Raw genomic sequence first — 24,251 nt, 5'->3', positions numbered from 1 at the left:
GCTCCCACTGGAACACTAAAGGCAGTGTTAGGCATTTCAGGTCCAAAAGCTACAAATCCAGACCAAGATTCTGTTTCTCCCAACCAGCTGAGCATAAAGAGTCAGTTATAGGGTACTGAACTGGTTGGCAGAATAGTCTTATTATTAGTGTAGTACAAGCTAAAACCTTGGGTTCCTTTAAAGCCGAGATAGTTAAGCTATTATTTGAATTCCTCCGCAAACGAGCTTGATGGGCCGAATGTCCTCTTGTTTGTAAATTTCTTACGTCATTAAACAAAATCTTGGTCTAGATTTCTAGCTTCTGGATGTGAAATTCCCAACACTGACTACAAAACCAGATGAATACTTACAGTAGGATTTCCACACTGGTGGCCTGTATTCATCGTTATCTGAAAGAAACAAATAACAGTCACTGTATCTTGAGGCACAATGACCTACCATCCCTTCCATGGCATAGACCTTGGCTGTACCTTGTACCCTGGGCTGCCTGAGATAGACTCCAGGCCCCACAGGACTCCAAAGCAGTTGGAAAATAGATGGATGTAACTTAACATTGTCCATGTTTTTCAGGGTATTTACTGCAGTAACTGGCAAAATGGACTTTGCACGATACCAACCTGTTCTGAAATAGAATATGCATTGATGTAATCTATGGAGGAGGCTGTTTACTCAGAGCTACAGATGTTACAGAGGGTCTGGCAAACGCAGCAGGCAGTGACTCAGTGCAGCATCTCGGAAAAACTTTTCCGGAAGCCACGTCCTGAGATCATCCATCAGCCGCATGCTGACTGCCACACCAGAGATCTGTTCCCGTAGCGACGGCTCAAAACAGAGGTTACTTGCCACACAATGAGGCTACAGTACAAGCACAAATGCCCCCTATATCAGACAGCCTAAATTTAATTTGCTACACAAGACTGAGAGAATGTCCCAAGCAAAGTAATTCATCACAAGGACTTACAAGAATGAGGGCTGGCATCAGAAACCAGCCTTGGAAATTGAAATTCTTATATTAATTGCCATCCATTTTCAACTTTAATTCTATCTTGCTAAATAACGATTAACTTATTTTATACAAAAAAAATAGTACAAAATGCAGTTCTCTCAAGCATAAAGGTACATGCTTAACAGTGGTAAATAATCCTGGGGAGGCCACTGTGATATTTCTGAATTTATAGCTCCCTCTCGTGGACAGTACCTTCTATGACATCTTGAATTAATGTAATGAACATTTGGGGGTAAATGGAACAGGTTCATTAGCTCCAGGAAATAACTAATAATTAGAGAAAGAAGGATAATGAATGGCAACCTGATTTTGAAAAAGGAACACTGAGGTGTAGCATTTAGGGAACCAGCAGAAATTAAAATCACATTATAAAACAGCTACATTAACCTAAAAACAAATCAATTGACCAGAACCATAACTGTTGAATTGGCAGGTACGCACTCTACCACAAGTAATAACATGACACAGGCGATATCGATCTTTAAGCACTGCTAATAGCACGCCATTGTAACGCATCAAATATTCTCTAAATCCCTCAAGACGGTTAAACTACCAGCTCATAAATTAGAAATGAAGCACACAGAAAAGCATTATCACTCACCCCGAGTGAAATCAATGCACACTGGCTACTTCCCTCCCCTTCCACCGAGGTGTTCAAACAGAACATATGCAGAATACCGAGTCTGCCCTTAACCACTTTCAGAAGGATTACACAAAAAAAAAGAATCCACATATCAATTATAGTTGTTGATCATAAGGGGGCAGTAGCAGGTACGTCTAAAAGGAAACCATCCACCCAGATGACTGCAGGCGTCATTCTCCTAACAGTGACTTGCCACCTCGCTTCGCCTGAGATCAATGGGTAGGGTGACTTATGGAAATACCTCTAAGCAGGCATTCCAGGAAAACACCCACAGTCCGGGAGAGGAAGCACGGTCAAAGGCAGTTCAGGGAACTTTCATGAACGTGAATGAATGACTGTGGAATTCGGCTGACGACTTTCCAGCAAGTTCACCAACACTGCCCCTTCCATTCACAAGCATCTTCTATTAAGCTAACGTGGCACACAGTTGTACAACAACATTTGACACCCGATTCTCTTCCTACCTCCAATGGCCTGCTAATGACAACAGAACTTCATTATTCAATAGTTACCTGAGCAACCACAGTGCACACAATGCAAAGATTAAAAATTACACATAAATCAAATCAGCTAAATTTTTAATCACTCCTTTAAAACCCCCTGCCTGACTGATATCTGTGTAACAAATGTTCTTTAACTGTGAAACAGACCACAATGGATTTGGGGCACAAATGAAGCTCATTTTCAGGACCACTTCTGCCCTACAAAAGCATAATACCTATAGTGGTAGAGAAACTGAGAAACAGGGCTTCGAGGTTTTTTGACAGCCGACCCATAATTCTTTAAAACAGAGCATAGCTGAACTAAGAAATTCTATCAAGAAATACAACACAACCCAAGAAAGTCGATTTTGGTCATAACTTGAGTCTAATAAAACACGCGGTTAGGGTGTTTTCCCTTTATACGGCAGTATTGCGACAAACCCAGGTTTAGATGTTTATCATTAAGTGGATGGACGCTCTCTGGCAAAAACAACAGAGGTTGGACTTTGGTTGCTTACTGGCCAAATCATCCAGGAGCCCTCCAAGCTTTACGCATGGGAAAGCAGGAAGCCTGCTGCAAATATCTCGTGTCGTTCTCAGCATTTCCCACATATCCTGCCTTTCCCCCCATGACAAGCCGGCATGGTTGTATCTTCTCTGGGACTGAACCATTTCCTACCACACCACTCCCCCGCCCCTTCCCTCCGAAGCCAACTGTTCCTCCTTCCGATGATTCAATCCTGGCGCCAAATATTACTGCGAAATGGCTGAGGTCCTCCGTAATTCTTAACCTGCTGGTTTAAAGGAAGAGAGAGTGCAAAGTATCTTTGTGTGATTGCCGAAGCCAAAAACAGGAAGGAAACTTCTCTTCACGAAAGGACTCTGGATGGGAGGTACTACCCTTGAGCTGCTTCTACCCTATGCCTCACTGACAGTGGGGTCTAAAAACGTATCCCTTGCACTCCACAAAAGAAATGCCTGCTAAGGATGCCTGTATTGTCTCCCTGCCCATTATTTTCTTTTTGTGCTTTTATCTGTGTATTCGGAAAGGCCAAATCCCTACACAAAAACCAGATTAGTCTTCTGGCTATAGTTTCTTTCAAAAGGTCTTTACAGGGCTGTGAAAGACAAGACACCCAACTGACAAGGCTCAAAGTCACCATATAAATTCATAAGCATATAAAAATAAATACACACAAAATGTTAAACCTGTAGAACAAACAGAACTTTAAAACATTATTATAAGATCTGGCAAGTTAATTGACCAAATGTACAAAGTAGCTACATAGCAAAGACTTCCAATCAAACTTTACAGTGTATCGGAAAACTGTTGCTATCTTTCTCCATCTGTTGCTTAATTTCATCCATGGGCCAGTCTCTGTCCTGCTAGCCAGGTAAACGAGCTAACGTGCCTTCCCACACATCCAGTCACCAAAAACAAATGTAATGAAAAGGAAATGCACTCTGAAATTTAGCAAAGTTGGTAAATGGAGCTCATTGGATACACAGGACAGGCGAGTGGACCAAACAGCTGCAAGTTGACGGAAGGGAACACACGCACTACTTACCAAAAACATGTTGAGCCATTTTTTATCGGCGCGATCGCGACGGACAAAACCCCCTCACGGAGGCTTTTCTGACTCCAAGTTAGTGATCTGCTGTCCTTCTCAGCCCAGGTCTGTTTGGCGACAACAAGCGAGACAAGCGTGACAACAAAACGTCTGCTTACCGTGCGACATGCCCCAGAACCAGAAACACAACCAGCTAAAAACCCAAGACAGCCAGCTATCATTCTTATAAATTAATTCCCGCTAAAACACGACCAAGCGAATGAGATGCAGTAACGAGCAGGTAACTTTACACTTAGTTAATATATGTATGTTTTAAAAAGCACCAGCCCGTTCGTCGGATTGCTGAAAACGGAAATATGACGCGGTGAAGCAAACCTGTGAGAAATGGGGACAAATGACCGCGCAATAAGGCCAAAGACGACTATCGTTAGTTTGGAGGAATGTATGCAACAGTGAGGGAAGCGAACGACTTACTCAGAGCGCATCCCTCCGAAATGAAGGCGCCATCTTGTGACACCACGTGACCGCCGGCAGCCTCTTTTCTTCTCGGGACTGCAGGCTCTCGAGAGCCGGTTACCATGGCGATGGCGGTTTTTATGTCTTTTTTGCGCCGGTGATGTTGACGGCTGTCCGGGATGAGACAGCAAATGAGCCGATGTGAAAATGTGAGGCTCAGTAACAGGTGCACGGACGTGGTTTGTTTTTAAATAATCGTATTTCGGCCGACCACAATAATGACAAACCTTTACAGCCGGCTAATTTCGACTTTCTGAAACGCATTTAAATAATTTTTTTTTTTGCTGGCCAGAAAAGAAGCTACGGAATGGTTTGGTCCTTGGAAGAGACACTAACTCGTCACGTGAAAGATTTAGTTAAAAAAGAAAAAAGCCACAACCGAACTATGTGAAAGTCACCATATGGCAATCTAATGTTTCCAATCATTAACTTGAAGTGCAGTAGGTCTGGACAGGTTGGATGTTAAATATGTTTCTGCAGCAGCTTGCCTCATGAGTCATTTAATGCACTGAGGGACCTCAAAGATTTGAATTTCCAAAAGTGCCAGACGGCTCTGTCAGGCTGTTGTCTGTTGCACTGTAGACTAAAAGACTAGGGACTTAGTGCTGTTCTTTGTGGTTAAAAAAGAAGGGAAAAAAACAGTTTGCAGTTCTGAAAAGCTGCAAGTGTTGCACATCACACATATTTATATAACCATTTACACCTTCTTCAAATAAACTCACAAAATTGTCTCAGACTGATAAATCAGTTCATTGTTATATTTCAGGGACACGCCTTAGGGCATTTAAAAAAAGATCACCAGTATTATTTTTAGTGCCAAATGTCCCTGTAACTTGAACTATTTGATATATTATTGAAACTAAAGCAATGGACACTTAATTTAAGCTATATTATAAAATATATTCAGGCAGGAGGCATAATGCGCATGCATTATTTAGAGGAAATGATCACCCTGAGACAATGAGTAATCCTTAATTACATAGAGACATTCCTGTGGTAAGATTTACAAAACGAACAGTTGCTAGAAAATGGGCTGGAGTGTCTTGGCCAACATGTATCGCCATTCTATTTAGTATCATTTGATATTCATATGCATTTGACAGGCGGCTTTATAAGGGCAGTTATTGGTGAACAAGCAGCCACCTTAAACGAAGCATGTCCAGATTAACATGTATGTAGCTTAGGGGACCACAGCGTGACACATTATACTGAAGCGTGTAATCCAGTGTGTGTGTTTGGAAAGCATGATCTGATACAGACATTTTCTTACAAACCTCATAAGCCCCATGTTTGTTGTAAGGAAGAACGATTAGTTTCTATGTATATTGTCGCAGCAGATGCATTGACTACAAATGCCTTTTTATAATATATATAAAATCACAGGATAGCTAAATCATTAGCTGAGCTACAACAGGTACATTAGCATGCATCTTCATATTACTGTTTAAGAAGCACATTTCCTGAAACGTCACTTCTCGACTGTGTTGTGAACTTAAGTCACGTTGTAGCTGAAGAAATGGATTCATAGCGCATGCAAATTCCTTGGTGTACAGGATTTGTATATTTAGATCAATGCTGAAAAATTCATCTGAAGGCATGACTGAAAATGCACAGTATACACAAACCGCTGAGGACCTCGGCTGCATTACCTGACCATACTGGTCGCACACTTGTTAGCATAAGAAGGCATCTTGGAGAACACAAGTCGCCCATGCTGATCACGGTATTAACATACATTAGCGGCAAAAGGTAAGTCTCTAAATATCCACAAGATGGCAGGGTAAGCCAGAGGGAAAAAAACCCCACAAACGTGAAAACTGTAGCTCCTTTGTTTGTGCATTAGAGGAAAACAAAAATGAAAAATTATAGCAATTGAACAAAGGAAATGTAAGCAGGAAGCGCTTGTCCTGTTTTTTTGGCAGCTATATAAACGAAAATGACAAGGGACAGACCTAGATAAAAAAAAAAATGTGAAAAACAAACTGATAGACAGAAGAATTAGAGATTAAAACGCTTGAAGAGATACTAAAAGATTTATTACAACAATTTATTAATTTAAGGTACTTTATACATAACTTCCACCAACACAATAGTATCACACCCTTTTAATGCAATTAAACAATGAAAAAACATTTTACGGGGCCAGTCATGAACCTACGATCCACTGGCCAGAACCTAAGGTGACACACCATGTCCAATGGTACTTATTTAACCGAGACACTGTTTAAATATTCGATTAATTCTCTCAGAGAATTTACTCATGCAAATAACACAAAAATATCGACAGTACAAATCACCTGTTAAACAAGAATGAAATTTCAATAGAGGATACTGAATGTGACATGACGCAGAATTGTCTTATAAAACTACACAGTAGTAAAGCCATTATGCTTTAAGAGAAAAGGCAAATGATACGAAGAATTGATGCCATGACTCGTTACATACAGTTGACTATTTCCTTGGAACTGGTATATGTGTTTTTTTTTTTGTTTTCTTACATTAGCTGAGCAGCACGTGGTCCTATTCACATCTCCATGTTGTTAAAGATATACAATTGTGGCAAACGCTCACGTTTGGGGCTGTCAAAGCCTTACTTCAAGGTTTCTTCATGTTCTTTTTTCATTAATAAAAAGATTATTACATGAACTCTACTACTGCATTAAAACTATCCTTTAAAAACAACGGACATATAGGAAAGTTTACATATGCTGTATCAGTCAAGATGCCATTTACAATGTTTCCTAAAAGGTAATTTTTTGCATTGACAAACCAATTAAGTAAATAAGAGGAAAATATCTTCATTATCTTTAATACCTAAGATATGTACGACAGCCCTGGACAGACTCTTTTCTGCAAAGTGTTTTTTTAAAAAAAATAATAAATAAAAATTAAAATTAAATTAAAATTCAATGTACTGAACACCCTAACATCAGGAACACAGTAATGGTGGTTTTTGTAACCCATACAACAAACAGAAACCTTAGCAATCCAGTAATAAACATTAATGGCACGTTTAGTTAAGAAGCCATTGAGGAGATGTTCGGATGACGGGGAAATAAGTACTGTAAACTACAATCGCTGCATCTGTAACAACCCAACTACATATGGAATGTAAGTCAAAGCGTTTGCTGTTCAGCACACGTTTCTAACCAAAGTCCCTTCTTAAAACTACTTCATCGACGGAGGCGTTTCCTGACGTTTCGGCAACAGTGCTCCGGAAAGGAGAAGCTGGATCAGTCCTATACACAACACAACATCAGACTCAGCCCAGACCGCAGCAAGACACGTATTCAACTCTACTCCTAAAAACTGCAGATGCATAACAGGTGAGCAGTCAGACACTCTGGAGCACGACCCCTATTTTCTTCACATGTGCAAAATAGAAACAGCATAAAAATAACAACAAAAAAAAAAAGAAAATCCTCCCACGTCATTCTCATTCCAGATAGTGCGTTAAGAGAGCGACGGATAGAGACATTTTGAACTGAGCCACACGACACACTTTGGTAGGAATGTCTCGTTAACTACGCACTGTTCAATCCATTTCGACTTGAAACGGGACGCCTTACAGCATTTGAAAATTTCCAAACCAGAAGATGGAAATATTCAGTCAAATAAATACAGTAAATGTTGACCGAGGAGGAGAGCAAAAAATACAATCAGTTTGATTTTCAATCCACCAAGAAAGTGCCATTGCAGCATCTCTTATCACTTCAGGTGAGATGCATTTGGTGTTAAAGAACAGAAATATAATGTTTACCAGTAAAAAAACAACAAAAAAAGCAAAAAAAAAACAAAAAACAAAAGTAAGACAGGAATTCAGCATTTCAGCGTTCCCCAAAATGGAGGAGAAACGAGATCCCTCCTGCCTGCCAAGCACGCCATAACTCTTCAAGCCTGTTCAATCAGCTTCCTGAGGACTGCGTTTGGGGGGGAAGTTCCACCCCCAGCTGTGACTGGGCTTCCTCTGTGCTGTGGTCCGCTGCGGGGGCGGGGGCCCGGCGTAGCCAGGGTCAGGGAGGAGGAGCCAACCCCGTTCGAGGTGCTGACTGAGCTGTGCTGGATGACCTCCGACTGGGGGCTGCTCGGCACTGACATGTCTTCACAGCTGTCCTCCTTCTCAGCGTCTGGGGGGGGTTGGGGGATGGTGGGGCAAAAAAGGAGGGAGGTACCACCAGGGCGGCGCTGTTTAGGCACTGGTGGGAAACCAAACTACATGCACGACAGGCACAAGCCAATATTCTAACATAACCACGATGTGGTCAACCCCATCCTGGCCGAGCCTGCCACCGTCCCAACTATGCGGACCATCTCCAGCGGACCCCACACGTGCTGAACCTCAGTTCTGCAGATCCGACGCAGTGCAGGCAGCCATTTACTGTTATTTTAATTCTCACTCTTTTTAAATATAGCCAGCATTTCGCTCTGCTTAATTAAAGCTGCGATCTAAGCCAAAGCGGTGAGGCCGCGCTGGGTTTCTTGGCTGCCGACGGTGTTCGAGAACACCTCATTCTGATTTCATTAGTATTTCTGCTAGCTTGCCAACTACTGCTGCGACAGATGATTACAGCACCTGATTTTAATGATGCTCACGCTGGAGAATACGCAAGACTTGGAGTCGAAATACCACCAGCTGTTAGGCAGTTGCATTGAATTAATTGGATCTTGATGGGGGGAAAAAAAAAATCTCTCAATAACATAGACTCATAAAAGAATGCAGACCACCGCAATAATTAATACCACTAATGACAAGAAGTCACTTCAAATGGCATTGGCTAATTAATGATTAAGTTTGATATTTCAGAACCAGAGATACGTGGTGTTATTTTATTTGGGCTGAGAGAAACATTTGTTTGATAGTCTCTCCATGAGCGGCAGCTCCCAGCATCTCGTGCCAGGGACAAATGCATGTCAACACGCCTTAAACGGTTCTGCTGCCGACCCCAGAAGCGAGCCGGATCTCGGCATAAATCCGACCGGATCCCCCTCCTGCTCACTCCCCTGGCGAAGTCCCACAGTGAGTAGCGCATAATGCACCCTAATGGCGACAGGTTTAGGATCCGGATGCTGTTGCTGGAGTTCCTGCCTTATCTCCCACGATTCTGCAAGTTCCCAAGGCAGCGATACTACATTGTTTGTTTGTTTGTTTGTTTATTTATTTATTTCTCTTAAACGAATTTTCAAGCGTGTTTCTCTACAAACAGATGGAGGACTCAGTCTGCCAAGCAAATGCGAAGCCTGGCTTGTTTGCAGGGAAGGCTGGGTAATTTCCTTCCACCTGCCATGCCTGAGCCTCAGCTGGGTGGTTAAGTATGCTAGCAGACAGCGCCAGTGGAGCCCGGGGCCCCCAGAGGGAGGGGGGCCCTTGCTGGCTGGACGCCTTTGCTGGCTCTTAGTACCGACATGTGGAAAGATAAACACAGTGGTTTGGAGGAATCTCATTTTAAAGTACGGGGTGCTCCGTATCCAAACATGCATTTTTAAAATATATCTGACATGCTGACGATGGCTCTTTGAAGCCTGTTTTCCGAATGGCCCATCCGAGGGGCTTTCCAACAGACCAGTGCTACTCAGAAAGACAGAACGAGGGAGACAAGGAGAGTAAGAAAGACAGAGACAGAAAGACCATAGCAGATACAGACAGCAGAAGAAAGAGAGACAGACGGAGAAAGACGGGGATAGACGGAACAAGGCAGAGCAAGACAGCACAAGAAAGACGGAGATAATGAGCAAGAGAGATGGAGAGACGGAAAGAGAGAGACAGACAGCAGGACAGAGGCAGCACACCGGGGCTTTGACAAGCGGCCAGCCATCATGTCATATTTTAGGAGCAATTATCGTCCAGTCAGGCGAGAAACGCTGAGAGCCTGCAGACCGCAGAGAGCGGAAAGTCTGCTGTGAGATGGAGGGCCCTGTCTGGCAAAAACCGGCCAATCAGCCGGGGCGTGGACTCGCGTAACGCAAAGCGCTGTACTGACCAAAAAAAAGAAAATCAATATTCAGTGCGCTTTATGGAAGAAGGCCTGCACATGTCCCCGAGATAAAGGGAATTAGAAAGTATTGCCCATTCTTATAAAAGTGCTTACAGGGCCTGTTTAAACCTGGCAGCCATTAAAATTTTACAGCAGGCACCTGAAGACCTGTTAGTGGCACCGGGCAGGAGCCGCCCCCATCCGGCTCCACTGACAGAGGCAAATTGAAACGAAGTGGCTGCATATGGCAGAGACCGTCTCCATATCCGCGAGTCTCGCAAAACATAGTCAAATTACGTTGGAGAGGGCAGATGGCACCGTGCCACGTACCGTTCTCTTCATCAGGTGGCACACGGGAACAGAGGACGGGCAGCAATGTTTCAAAGGATCATGGGCCAAACATGACCGGATCTCGAGGCGTGGTGGGGGGGGGATATTCCAGGGTAGGGCAACGGCACATACGCATTATACCGTGTCGTTTACAGGGAGTTAAAGCCAGAGAGTTCATCATAGCTGTTAATTAACGGCGGCAGCAAGCTTGCAGTGGAAGCAGACCGAAGGGAGAAGTTGAGTGAGAAGCCCCCCCCACTAATATTTCAGATGCCGCCCTCCACGGGACATTACTCACTGTGATAGGCGGACTTCTTCTGCATGGCTGTCACGGGGCAGTCTTTATGGGCCAGGAGAAGCTGCTTCAGCTGTGCAACCTCATTCCTCAGCAGGGTGACTTCATTCTGAAAGGGCGGGGGGGGGACACAGGCACAGGGTGACTTCATTCTTTAAGGGAGGGGGGACACAGGCACGGGGTGACTTCATTCTGAAAGGGCGGGGGGGGGGGACACAGGCACAGGGTGACTTCATTCTTTAAGGGAGGGGGGACACAGGCACGGGGTGACTTCATTCTGAAAGGGCGGGGGGGGGACACAGGCACAGGGTGACTTCATTCTTTAAGGGAGGGGGGACACAGGCACGGGGTGACTTCATTCTGAAAGGGCGGGGGGGGGGACACAGGCACAGGGTGACTTCATTCTTTAAGGGAGGGGGGACACAGGCACGGGGTGACTTCATTCTGTAAGGGGGGGGACACAGGCACAGGGTGACTTCATTCTGTAAGGGGGGGGACACAGGCACAGGGTGACTTCATTCTGTAAGGGGGGGGACACAGGCACAGGGTGACTTCATTCTGTAAGGGGGGGGCACAGGCACAGGGTGACTTCATTCTTTAAGGGGGGGGCACAGGCACAGGGTGACTTCATTCTGAAAAGGTGGGGGGGCACAGACACAAGGTGACTTCATTCTGTAAGGGGGGGGCACAGGCACAGGGTGACTTCATTCTTTAAGGGGGGGGCACAGGCACAGGGTGACTTCATTCTTTAAGGGGGGGGCACAGGCACAGGGTGACTTCATTCTGTAAGGGGGGGGCACAGGCACAGGGTGACTTCATTCTTTAAGGGGGGGGCACAGGCACAGGGTGACTTCATTCTTTAAAGGGGGGGCACAGGCACAGGGTGACTTCATTCTGTAAGGGGGGGGCACAGGCACAGGGTGACTTCATTCTTTAAGGGGGGGGCACAGGCACAGGGTGACTTCATTCTTTAAGGGGGGGGCACAGGCACAGGGTGACTTCATTCTTTAAGGGGGGGGCACAGGCACAGGGTGACTTCATTCTGTAAGGGGGGGGCACAGGCACAGGGTGACTTCATTCTTTAAGGGGGGGGCACAGGCACAGGGTGACTTCATTCTGTAAGGGGGGGGCACAGGCACAGGGTGACTTCATTCTTTAAGGGGGGGGCACAGGCACAGGGTGACTTCATTCTGTAAGGGGGGGGCACAGGCACAGGGTGACTTCATTCTTTAAGGGGGGGGCACAGGCACAGGGTGACTTCATTCTTTAAGGGGGGGGCACAGGCACAGGGTGACTTCATTCTGTAAGGGGGGGGGGCACAGGCACAGGGTGACTTCATTCTTTAAGGGGGGGGCACAGGCACAGGGTGACTTCATTCTGTAAGGGGGGGGCACAGGCACAGGGTGACTTCATTCTTTAAGGGGGGGGCACAGGCACAGGGTGACTTCATTCTGTAAGGGGGGGGGGCACAGGCACAGGGTGACTTCATTTTGTATGGGGGTGATTTTGGTACATAACACAGCAATGGACTATGTATGAGGGGGTGTGGCCTGCTCCTCGATAACGCCATTCCAGGTAAGCATTCACGGGCTGCATGGTCCACACCTACCAGAGGTGAGCCGTCCCCACAGATTTACGGCCCTGTCGTAACTACCCACAGGGGGCACTAACACCTCTAGCACAGGAATGTCTCCCCTCTCCTTCCAGGGGCTCTGTCTATCGGCTGAAAGGGCGGCCAATTCACCCACATCCATCTGCTCAGCCGCTCAGCTTGGCGCACCCGGGCTTCCGCAGCCCCGCGTGTGCTGCTAACTTGCAGGCTGCATCCTCCCTGTGCCGGTGCCCCCCCCCCCCATCCCACACCCCCCAAGTGGGCATGACAGGCTCAGTGTGGCCGAGAAGTGTGAGGGGTGGTAACCTGTGATATGCGGGAGTCTCGCTGGAGCTTATCCTAAGGACCTGAGGGAAGCGTGATGCAACACCACATCACAACGCCCCCCCCAGGCTCACGGCTCATGCTCTCAGGTGTGGGTGAGTTATATGTTAGGGTCCGGAGAAGACACCCTTTAAAGAGACCCCCAGAAGCCCCCTCCCCAAGGCTGATAGCGACCACGGCTGGTTAAAAAGCCGGTTAGGTATCACGCAGTGGTGATCTGCTCTGGCCCGCGGACACCTGCACCTGACTGCCTTGCCCCACGACCACTCCATCGCTCCTTCCCTCCCGTACTCCTACCTCCTGCACCATCCTGACCCCAGCACTTCCATCTACTCACCTCCTTACCCACCAGCGCCAGCCGTGTCCGTGGGGGAGGGACTCTGCTCTCTTTACCGCTTAATTCTTTCTGAATTTCTGAAAACAATGATATGGCTCCCCCACCCACTCATTAGCGTCTCCCACAGGTTTAATGGACAAAGGAGACAGCACGCAAATAAACAGCACATCTCATTAAGCTGTCTGGGATGCGGCGGCATCGGTGGCGACGTCCCCCCCCCCCCCCCCCCCGTCCACGGTTATCAGCGGAGACAACAGACATGTGAACTGTTTCGAACTTGTCAGCATTAGATCCTAATTGCTTTCTTCAAAATGAAGGTTCAAACAGACACGTTTCCCAGGGAGACTTTGCTGGGGGGGGGGGGGGGGGGGGAGTCCTCTCCCCCCCCCCCCCCCATAAATTACCGAGGAGGAGGAGCTGTGCAGTTGCGCGCTTTTGACATCTGGAGAGACGTCTTCATTGACAGCGAGGCGACGGCATGTTCCCAATCCACCCCCCACCACTCGGTCGCCCCAGACGACTTCATTAGGGGGCGCCAGCGGGGAGCAGAGTCCCCATCCTGTCCCGTCCCAGCAGGCCGCCCCATCCGCCTACCTGCAGCTGCACGTTCATGGAGCTCAGGTCTTCCGCCTTTTTCTCCAACGACTGCACCCACACCTTCCTCTTCTGTCGGCAGCGCGACGCTGCGGCCCGGTTGCGCTCCAGGAACTTGCGCCTCTTCTCGTCTGGGTCCTCGCTGGTGGCCCTGCGCCGCCGGCCGCCCGTGCTGGGAGTGTGCTGGGCAGGGGGCGCCGGCGAGGCCTGCCATACCAAACACAGGCCCTGGGTGGTCACTGGGTACTATGCCGCGTCACTAATACACACACACAGCTGCTGTTTACGCACCTCACTGTGTTACACACCACTGTTGTATACAGATACAGAGGGTGTGTACGACACTACTACGACTATAAACCGCTAACTGGTACAGAACCTCTCTCTCTCTCTCTCACACAGACACACACACACACACACACACACACACACACACACACACAGATTTGTAAATACGTCTTTGCAGAGACTCTCCATTCATTCCTATAGGGAAAACTCTAATCCCAACATGACGACCTTAACCCCTACCCAGCCCTACCTTAATCATAAGTAACCAAACAAAATATGAGACTTTTGGCTTTATTAGTTTTTTGATTGCATTCACAGATCTTTACACAACTGTGCTTCCCCTTGTGGGGACCGAAAAAATGGTTCCACACAACATAATATATACATAACCTACACAGACACAGCTGCTGTTTACAGCCCTTGCTTTGATGCAGCGAATTATAAAATATAATTTATATTTACAAACCCTGTATACACATTTATGGTAAGACTATTTGCTCTACTGGGCTGTAATATATCATATTTTTACTAGAAACTGCTGTGACACACAGCCCCTATCTCACACACAGCTGCTGTGATGCAGTGAGTCATAAAATATAATTCATACACTTATGAACCTCGTATACACGTATACACTGCGTGTAAGACACTAAAATGGTTCTGCTAGGCTTCAATATGACATTCACATTAGAAACTGATACTCTCTGACAAAGACACTGACAGACAGAGAGACAGACAGAGACAGGCACAGACAGAGAGAGAAAGAGACAGGCACAGACAGACAAAGAAACAGAGACAGGCACAGACAGAGACAGGCACAGACAGAGACAGGCACAGACAGAGACAGAGACAGGCACAGACAGAGACAGGCACAGACAGAGACAGGCACAGACAGAGACAGAGAGACAGAGACAGGCACAGACAGAGACAGGCACAGACAGAGACAGGGACAGAGAGACAGAGACAGGCACAGACACAGACACAGATAGACAGACACTCACAGGTGTCTCTGTAGTGGAGGTGGCAGGCTGCTGCAGCGACTGTGGGCAGGGCTCCTCTGGTTTGGCTGGAGCCGGGGGGGGTGCGGGGGCAGGCAGGGGGGCAGGGGCCTCTGCGGCCGCGCTGTTGGGGACGTCGCCCGCGTCTCCATTGGTTACCTGAGGGTGCTGCTGCGTCAGTGCCGCCTTCAGTCTCTGCAGGCAGAGAGGTCAAAAGCAAGTTTGGGATACTACTCTTGGCACAGCGCCCCCTTGTGGCCCAAGGGACAGCCTGGCGCACGGCTAAAGTTTCATATGCTTGTCCTCGTCGTTGGAAGTGACATCTCATTCCCATCAGGGGGGAAGGACGTCTGACAGGCAGACAGACGCTTCCTGCGTAGCGCTGCCTTCATGGCTAATTTCCCTCCCCCTCGAGGGACCTCCAGCATCTACCCACCCCCCAGCATCATGTCACACGTATATCGGCCATCCTGTAAGGGCCCAAGCGACATCTTTCCTGCACTCATGTGTCTATGCCTAAGGGGGGCGCCATGCTGACCATGGACACACCACCAGCTCACTAATCTGCCTGAGATGGTCTAATCATCAGCAGATAAAACGTAAGAAATTACAAAATAACACGAGCCGCGTACAACCTCGCCATCCCCGAAACGTTTATCGAGGGCAACCGGTCCATGTAAATGGAGAAAGAACCACTCAGTTTCAAGACGAGCCAGGAGAGTGACCCCCCACAGTAAGAAACAGACTTCAAGCTGAGATAACACAGGCCCATGGAAGCAGGGGTCCTGGGCGTTCCCAGCCGAGGGGGGGGGGCCATAGAGGACAGCGGAGGTCAGAGAGGCCACGCTCGATCGGCGGCGGCCCGGGAGCGCTCCCCCCCTATGGGTGTGGCACCGGCCGACGGCCGCTTCCCGGCTAAAACGCTGCTGTTTTTCCCCGAGAACAGCTCGAGGAAGGACGCCGAAAAGCTGTCAGATGCATATTTCATATCTGCCACGGAGACCTCCTCCGCGTTTTAACCCTCCTCCTCATGGGCGCCGTTACACCATCTGCCGCGGCATTACTTATCTTTATTTTGCAACTAATTAACAGCATAATCGTCTGAATTCAGCGAGTTAATTATCATTATGGTGGACTTTGCAGCATCATCAGTCCTTGTAAAGCGGCACCCCGGTGCCCCAGGAGGGGGGGATGGGGGCGGGGCAGGCCGCCAGAGGCCGGGGGGGGGCCCGGTGCCGCCCTTGCCACGGATCCATTAGGAGAGCTGCCGGGTGCGTATGCAAATCGGGGGAGCAGAATTGAATGGCAGCCATCCAACTTGGGCCATGGCAGACGGGACACCAGGCTTTTCTGAAAACTTTCCGGCAACAGAGGGGGGGCGCTGCGGCTCTCTGGTAAACACGAATCCCTGTTCACGTCCTGCGATCGGAGAGCCGTAAGCTCCCGGAGAAATGGCACGTCATACCCGGCCACCGTGAAAACCACGGTGGGCGAGGCAGGGGAACGGCAGTTCTGTGTGGGTACAGACAGCTAACAGCATCACTCGCTACCTGGAGCAACCAGGGAGGAAAAGGGGCCGGAGACCAGCTCAGTGGTGACCTAGTGACGGCGATCAACTGCCTTCCGGGTCTAATGGAGGATGAAGTAATTAGCAACCAATCGCCACAGCGATTCATATCAATTACGCAGAGCTTCAGTGTCTGCAGAGCTCCGTCTTGTGTCTGGTCCCCCACCAGGGGTGGGGCCAGAGGGGCACTGGTCCCAGCTGAAAGCTGATTGGCCTCTGGAGTGATCCCTCCCCTTTCACTCACAGATTCAAAACGCATCATTGGCTAACAACAAGGCTGGCCCCACTGTATTAATTACGGCCCCACTTAATCCCCCCCGAATAAAAATTTTTTTAAAAACCCTAGGATAGCCCCTGTCTGTCTTGCTGTCATCCATCTTGCGGAGAACAGGACAGGCAGACTGAAGGAGCTCCTTCATACACCTAAATTCCAGCCAGTAGAGCAGCTGATGAGTTTCACTATGTGCCACGACCGTAAAACGAACGTAATCCTTACAGGAAGTCGGGCGGCTGGTGCGACTCGCTTCCTTGTGGGAAACCCTTGCAGGGTTCCTGCCGGTTAATCGTGCATATGGCGCACCATACTGGTGACATGCTCGGTACGCTCACATTACAGAAGCGATAGTAAACAAGTCCATTAATTAAAATGTCTTCCTGGCTGGGAGCGTGAGCTACAAACTGTTATGTTCAGGATTAGCACTGGCTAGGCTATGCACATACAGATTAATGCGTCTGGCAAAGAGAATGTTTAGCATGACCTCATGTTGTTCCCTCTGCTGGCCAAGCGGGAAACTGCACTGAACAGCTACACTGCACCTCACTGCAAACCCCGGATCGCCAGCCTCAAAACAAACAGATCTCAGTCTGGCTATTTTCGCTGTACCAGGATCAGTTAGAATGCTGTCTTTTTATATGGTGACCTTACAAAACATGAAAAACAAAGATCACATACATTTACACCTGCAAAAGACCCTGGTTTCACAATATAATGCTTTCTATAGAGAGCGAGCAATTTTATGAAAGAACGAATTAGACAAAAAAAGAAAAAAAAAACAGGCTTTTGAGGTATGTGAGGAAAAAGTACAGCGCAAGACAGACACAAAGACGGAGGGGGGAAGAAGTGAATTACCATTTTAGCTTCTGATTGGACGGGCTGTGGGGAGGAGGGCCCCGGGATCCCTGGGACGTTAGGCACTACGGTGACAGGTCTGACAAGCTGACAGCAAAGACACGGTGAGACAGCAGCACATGGCAAATTACTCTTACAGCCAGCGAGACGGCCGCCCCCCCACCCCCTCCCCTCAGTGAACGCTGCCTGGTATCCCAGCCTCATTAGGCTGGATGCGTTCTGTTATTTTGTTGGGGGGGGGGGCGGGGGGGGGGAACGCCACACGGAGAGGCGCCATGCTCACTAATGAACACGCCCGCCTGCCAACGCAGAGAGCATATGGGCCGAGAGGGCCATAGGGAAGCACTTGAACCCGGCCACTTGTAACATCTCCTGCCAGAGGCGTTGGTGGGGGGCGGCTATGGGAAGAATGTGTGCCCGAGGCAGGCTCAACTGCCTAATTTTGATAGGATGCCCCCTGCAGGCTGGAGGACTCAAGTGCCTATTGAAAGCTCACACTCATCACATTCAAAATATGGGCAATTTTTTTACTGCAATATTCATAGGAAGCTTGTACACAAACTCCAAGCTTTCTGTAAAAGAACAGACTACAGGCTCGGCCCCAAGGAGATGACAGATGAATGCAAGCTTATCACCACCCCTTGAATGAACACTGACCCCTGTGGGACGGGAGGCTAAAAAACCTTGAACCAGTTCCTAACGCACTGTATGCCCCCGCCTATCAAAAGCAAGGCTCATACTTACTAAGATAGTTATCTGTCGGATGGAGGAGTTTCCCAGACTTACCGGGATGGCAGTGGGAATATGCACGCTTGGGTTTGCAATGGATGCTGGGATGGCAACTGGCATTGTCTGTCCATTGGGAAGCTGCAGGAGCACTGGGAATGTGCCAGACACTGGGCTGGAAGGGGAAAAAGTCACAGGACATGGAGTATCCCAAACACCATCAGATCATCAGTATAATTACAGCTCCTGTAACTGTTATTTTTACTATGTGCTACATCCAAAATGAAATGCTGTAGAGTATTAGATATCTATGAAAAAAAGACTAAACAGAAGGGAAATTGAAGAAGAACCCTACTATTCATTTTTCAAATTAATATTTACTACTAAAGAGAGAAAATGTGACACGACACAGAAAGGGGAGAAAAACACATTTGTCCATCAGCTTACACTACGGGTCGGTTAGAGGACGGAACTTGTGTGATTACAGAGCTGGATGTTGGGGATGGAAGGGCCTGCTGTATCACCACGCCCGCGTCAGAGCTTGCCAGGAGGACACTGGGAACTTGGAGGGATGCTGGACGGAGTATTGTGGATGTGGGCTGAGGAGCCGACTGTAAGGAAACCTCCTAAAAGCATGGAATAAAAAAAATAAAATAGATGACAGTAGACTTTACCATCTGGCCTCTGCCTCCTGCTTCTTCCAGCTCTTACCAACAGGGGGCAGAATACTTCCGCTGCGGTGTGTAATCAAAACTTATTAACGAACCCTGCAGTATGGATTCATAAACAGAACTAAACACAATGTACTACATCAGCACGCCTTCTGTATTTTATAAAGAGTTCAGCCAGCAAAGAAAACATTCACGAGCGAATACCCTGGTGTTTTACCTGGCAAAATAAGTGATCATGAGAATTTTAATTACAAAAAAATGTTTAAAAAATGATTATCTCTCTGAAACAATCAAATTGTAAAGGTGGTGGATCCAAGAAACAAGAGGCATCGGGACCAACCAATCGTGTGTCTTGGTCCCGCCTCCCCTAGTGGCTTGGACGCACCTCTTCTATAATGTGATTGGTATTATCTCTCTGAACCAATCATTTTTAGTTCCCCCCACAGAAGTTGAGGCATATAAGTTCAGGTGATGCTAAATGCCTGAATAAACTCATCAGAAAAGGCAGCTCCATCGCAGGACAGATCCTGCAGCCCAGTCGGGTCTCCTGCCTTGTGTCTGAGCGCATCCTGGGATGACTTCTAGGCTCAATGTCACCCAGTACTGGATGGGCAGTTATTAAAGATGGATGAGAGGGAATTCTGTTTTATTCAACGGACTGCTGGCCCTTTTTCAGGCACACTGTGGTGTAGGGGGGCACAAACACCTACACGTTCATGATATATCTGTCTATGCGCGAGGTGGGGCAAGTTTTCAGCCGTAGAAAGTGGGAACTGACTTTAGAAAATCCAATACGTGCCTGAGGAGAGTCAGACTAAGACTCTCAGTCAGACGACCTTCTCTTATCTGCAGCCACATGGCTACACAATCAGCATACAAGGTGTTTGATTAAACAGAACAGCATTTTATTTTGACATGTAAGCTTAAGCTTCCAGCATATAACTACTTTAAAATGCATTTTTTTCAGGATTATCTATAATCCCTCTTGTTTTATAAACAACCTCCTGCTTCTTTCATTATTATCAAAAGGCCGGCTGATACTTACTTTCTGTTTCTTGTACGGTTTCTGTTAATAATAAACCCTTAATGTAATGATGCCACAAGGGAAATCACTGAATCTCCAGTTTTTTTTTTTAAATCTCTCCTTCCGCTCGGGCCTCTCGTCAGCTACACATTAATCTAATTACACGTGAACCTCGACGGAGTCTCTGCATGTCTCACTGGTGCTCGTTTAGTGTCTGGAATAATGAAATAAACCTGCAGCTTAAAACGTAAAATCTAACTAGCTAATGAACTTCTTGCCTCAGGCCGTAGCTTCTCAAGAAACTGTAAAAATACTGCTTATATAAAATGTCAATACATCAGACACCAGAGTAACACCCATCTTCCACAGGCTTTTAGTGGTCAGGGGTCATGTGAGGGTGGGGGAGGAAGGAGGGCTACGCCCTGAATGGGACACCAGTCCATCACAGGGCACATAATAGCACATCACACACACATACAAATCACACTCTGTGGGCGACTTACAGATGTCAGCTAGCCTACAAGTCTATAAGCATGTCGTTGGACTGCGGGAGGAAACACACACACACACACACACACACACACACACACACACACACACACACACACACACACACACACACACACCTAATGCTGGCAGCATTTGAACCACCATCCCATGTGGTCAGGGGTCATGTGGGGGGGAGGGGTACTCAGATTTAAAACAACAACAACAAACAACAACAAAAATAATTCTGTATAAAAAAAAAAAGACACAATGAACCAGAAAAAATAAAATACAAGTTCCCAGGTTATGAAAGACATCCGTTGCTCAAGTCTGTCCTTGTATCAAATTAGTAGATAATTCAGAAAAATTATATAATTATTATACAGTAACAATTAACTACATATGGTACTGTATTGTACGGTATCGAGTGGACAAACCACTGACGCCGTGCAATGTTTTCCCAAGCGTCACAAAGTTAGTGCATGTTTTAGTTATTAAAAACCATTTCATTTAACTCTCACACCTACACAGGAGTCAAACTGAACCCAAAGGCACATGTCAAGCTTTTCTTGTAGTAACCTAATTATTGTAGGAGCGTGTAAGAGAAGATGAATTTTCTTTATATAATATGCTTCATGGCAGTTTGTTTGTAGGTATGAGTTGTCCATAAGTCAGAAGTCCGTATCCTGGGGACGGAGTGGAAGACAGAGCAAAGAAACAGGATACTTAATACTTCCCATAATATTTCTGTGAATTGTGGGACACCTATTGTACCTGCCACCTACTGTCTCTTGTGCTGACTGTACACAACAAAAAATTGGAGTCATCATATTATTGAGCTGAGCCACACAGTGGAGAGAGCTGTCAGCTCACACATCCAGGGCTGGGTTTCCAAATCCTGCGCCCGCCGCTTTGTGTGTGTGCTGATTTGCGTGCAACGGACTAGCATTATAACCAGGGTACCCCCCCATGACAGGATACACTGCCTAGATAAGCTCCACACTCCTGCAACCCTCAGTTAGGTAAGAAGTTGGATGATGAACAGATAGACATTACTTGTTTATTTGTCTACATTTTATTTATTTTGCAAAAATTTTTAATCCAAGCAACGCACAAATGAGAAAGTTAACGGAGCAGCTGGGGTTAAGGGCCTTGCTCAAGGGCCAGAGAGATTCGAACCAGTGATCTGCCGTTTGCCAAAGAGGATCGCAAGCCACTGAGCCACACACTGCACCGATTACTGAGTATAATATGGAACTGTAGCATTGAAAGGTACCAAGGAGATGAAGAGAGACAAGCCAGCTGAGCAGAAAAGCAGCTCTTAGCATGATTGGCTGTATCTCAGCCAATCGCACAGTGTCAATGCTTAATATGAAGCAGTGAAACAATGTGATTGGCTGAGGTACAGAAGGAGGCAGTGGTATGTACAAGTATACTAGCTCCATGAGTGGGTTTCAAATTGGGGGAAAAAAAAAGACAATCCTACCTTGTCATCACTGGTAGTGGACTCTGGGTGGGGCAAAGGGCTGTCACGATGTGCCTGCACAGATGATGGCTCCTCAGTTTTGTTTCTCACAACAGGTGTTGTAAGTGGTGACAGATCCAAGGGTAGCTGAAGTATGGAAAAAATAAAGACTCGGTATAAGTAACGAGCACCCCCTCTGGCTACAGTCTATTACAGCATTGTAATATCTATATAACAAATTGTTATATAGTGCATAGAATACTGCATAGAAATTCTAATTGGAAAGTCACCTTTTTAATATCGTCTTCTGTCGCCTTTTTGAAGTCATGCTCGAACGGACTGGCGAGTTCGTTAAAGAGTCCCACTTCTTCACAGTTTTTCAAAAAGCGGGTGGGCGTCGGTGTTTGGTCTGAAACAACACGCACACACGAGGCGCTTCACGTAACGTCCGTAACACGTCCTGGCCACCCTCGCCGGAATTCCACGCCGCTTTGGGACTCACCAGCTACGATGACACTGTCATTTCGCGCTGGACCGAACTTCAGTGTCATCTCATGTTTGTGTTTATGGACGGCCAAGTGGTCTTCATTGGTGAAACGCTGCACAGATGCGATGGGATATTTGTTCAGACAAAACTTCTAGGACAAAGGCAACTGGGCAGTACTGAACTGTGACACATACCTGACCACATCCAGGAGCAGTGCATACAAATGGTTTGTCATCACTCATATTCAGACGATCCTTTTATACCCTTCGTTAAATGAAATCGAGAAAGGCATATGTCAAAATATCAGAAAATGCACAGGGTGTGTCATTAAAAATAAATGACAAGCACAGTAGTTACAATGTTACCAGAAACTTGCAACATTCTGCTGAGTTACTACACATAGTACAGCAAATACTATATAAACTGCACTGTATCCACAGGTACAAAAAAAAACTAACGTGAACCGATAAGGGAAGCAAAACAACAACAATGTCAGACTGCTACATTATACAAAGGAAAGAGGCCATACGCTTTATTTTTAACAATATCCTTCAACTACTTTTATAATTTCAGATGGAACGTCATGAACATTTTAAACAGCATAATGCACATTAAACTGGCAACCTTTATATAGGTATATAAGGCTGACCGTCGCAAGGAAAAAGGTAAGATAGCACACGCAAGCGTGAAGTCTTTCTAAAAATCAACAAAAGAGGCACGACTTTAAGTTTATTCAAATGTTACATATAATTATGTCAAGGTATGTTTAAACACATCCAGTTTATCTCCTGAGTAAATATGTTACAGTAAACAATGCTTACGTCTCCAGGATATCTAGCTATTTCCACAAGACAAACTTGCCTCCTCTTGGTGGTTGTGTTTTTTTTTTTACAGTTTAACGACAGGCTTGCCAGCACGACATTTCAAAGCTAAAGAACCGCTGCCGTTAAACATCCAGCACTAGTTTGATCTGCACGTAAACAACAAGTTAGTGCAGCGTGGTTTCAACGGATAAAACCTACAAGCGTCGTTATTCGCCTTTGTCCTTCAACTAATTATTCATTCTAGTGCAAGATGCAAAAGGTGCACGACTCAATCTAATCCCCTCTGCAGCATACTTTTGTTTACACACTCCATCACAGCGCGACCGAGCCCGCTACTAGCAGACAGCTACCACCCCTTCTCTTTTCTCGGATGGGTAGCCAGATAGCTAGCTACAGCTGCAGCTACCATCACCGTCGCCATATTACTATGATTACTACTACGTGAATTTATAACCGTTTCTGAATGAATTGGTTTGCTCTGAAGTTTTCCCAGAAGGTAGCATGCCGAGCGTTAAATTTCTTTGCTCGCAGCTGTCAATTTATACGGACTATTTACAGACTTACCCCCTGGCTAAACCTTTCTGCGGGCCAAATCCCACGACTGCCGTCACATCTCGCGAGAACTGGTCTGCCTCTCGCTCAGACGGCACCGACTTCCGGAAACGTCTGCGTGTTACGTAACACGGGGGTTGAAGCTCCGGCCATTCGATCGGAGGCAGGCCTCCCATTCAATGTCAGTTATACGTCTACAAACGCTGTAAAATCTATGGATTACAACTACTTCAAATTACCGACTGAGTTACGAAAGATCGCATTCGCGCTGGTATAATTCATTCAGAAATTACGCTCTATTTGCTCATTTGGAATACTCATATTATAACCAAGTTTTGGAATAGAAGTATAC

The 24,251-nt window shown here is 46.7% G+C and overlaps 2 protein-coding genes across 2 annotated transcripts in view; both read right to left on the bottom strand.

Moving 5' to 3' along the window:
* chn1 (chimerin 1) overlaps positions 1–4,318 on the bottom strand; it is a 38,472-nt gene extending 34,154 nt beyond the window's left edge. The window contains exons 1-3 of the mRNA XM_048979919.1: positions 4,177–4,318; positions 3,700–3,809; positions 351–389 (exon numbers count right to left, since the gene is read on the bottom strand). Coding sequence (XP_048835876.1) covers positions 351–389; positions 3,700–3,718 — 58 coding nt within the window. The 5' untranslated portion in view covers positions 3,719–3,809; positions 4,177–4,318. The remainder of the gene's footprint in view (positions 1–350; positions 390–3,699; positions 3,810–4,176) is intronic.
* Positions 4,319–6,232: 1,914 nt separating this feature from the next.
* atf2 (activating transcription factor 2) lies at positions 6,233–24,008 on the bottom strand. The gene is given in 13 exon segments (XM_048979918.1): positions 6,233–8,222; positions 8,224–8,345; positions 10,819–10,924; positions 13,683–13,889; positions 14,972–15,163; positions 17,665–17,751; positions 18,451–18,565; positions 18,838–19,016; positions 22,058–22,183; positions 22,327–22,445; positions 22,539–22,635; positions 22,718–22,787; positions 23,912–24,008. Coding segments are annotated over 12 exon segments (1,497 nt in total). The 5' UTR covers positions 22,766–22,787; positions 23,912–24,008; the 3' UTR covers positions 6,233–8,123.
* Between the last annotated feature and the right edge of the window lie 243 nt (positions 24,009–24,251).

This window comes from Brienomyrus brachyistius, chromosome 16, assembly GCF_023856365.1.
Source record: "Brienomyrus brachyistius isolate T26 chromosome 16, BBRACH_0.4, whole genome shotgun sequence".
NCBI lineage: Eukaryota > Metazoa > Chordata > Actinopteri > Osteoglossiformes > Mormyridae > Brienomyrus > Brienomyrus brachyistius.
This window is presented reverse-complemented; position numbering and strand designations above follow the sequence as displayed.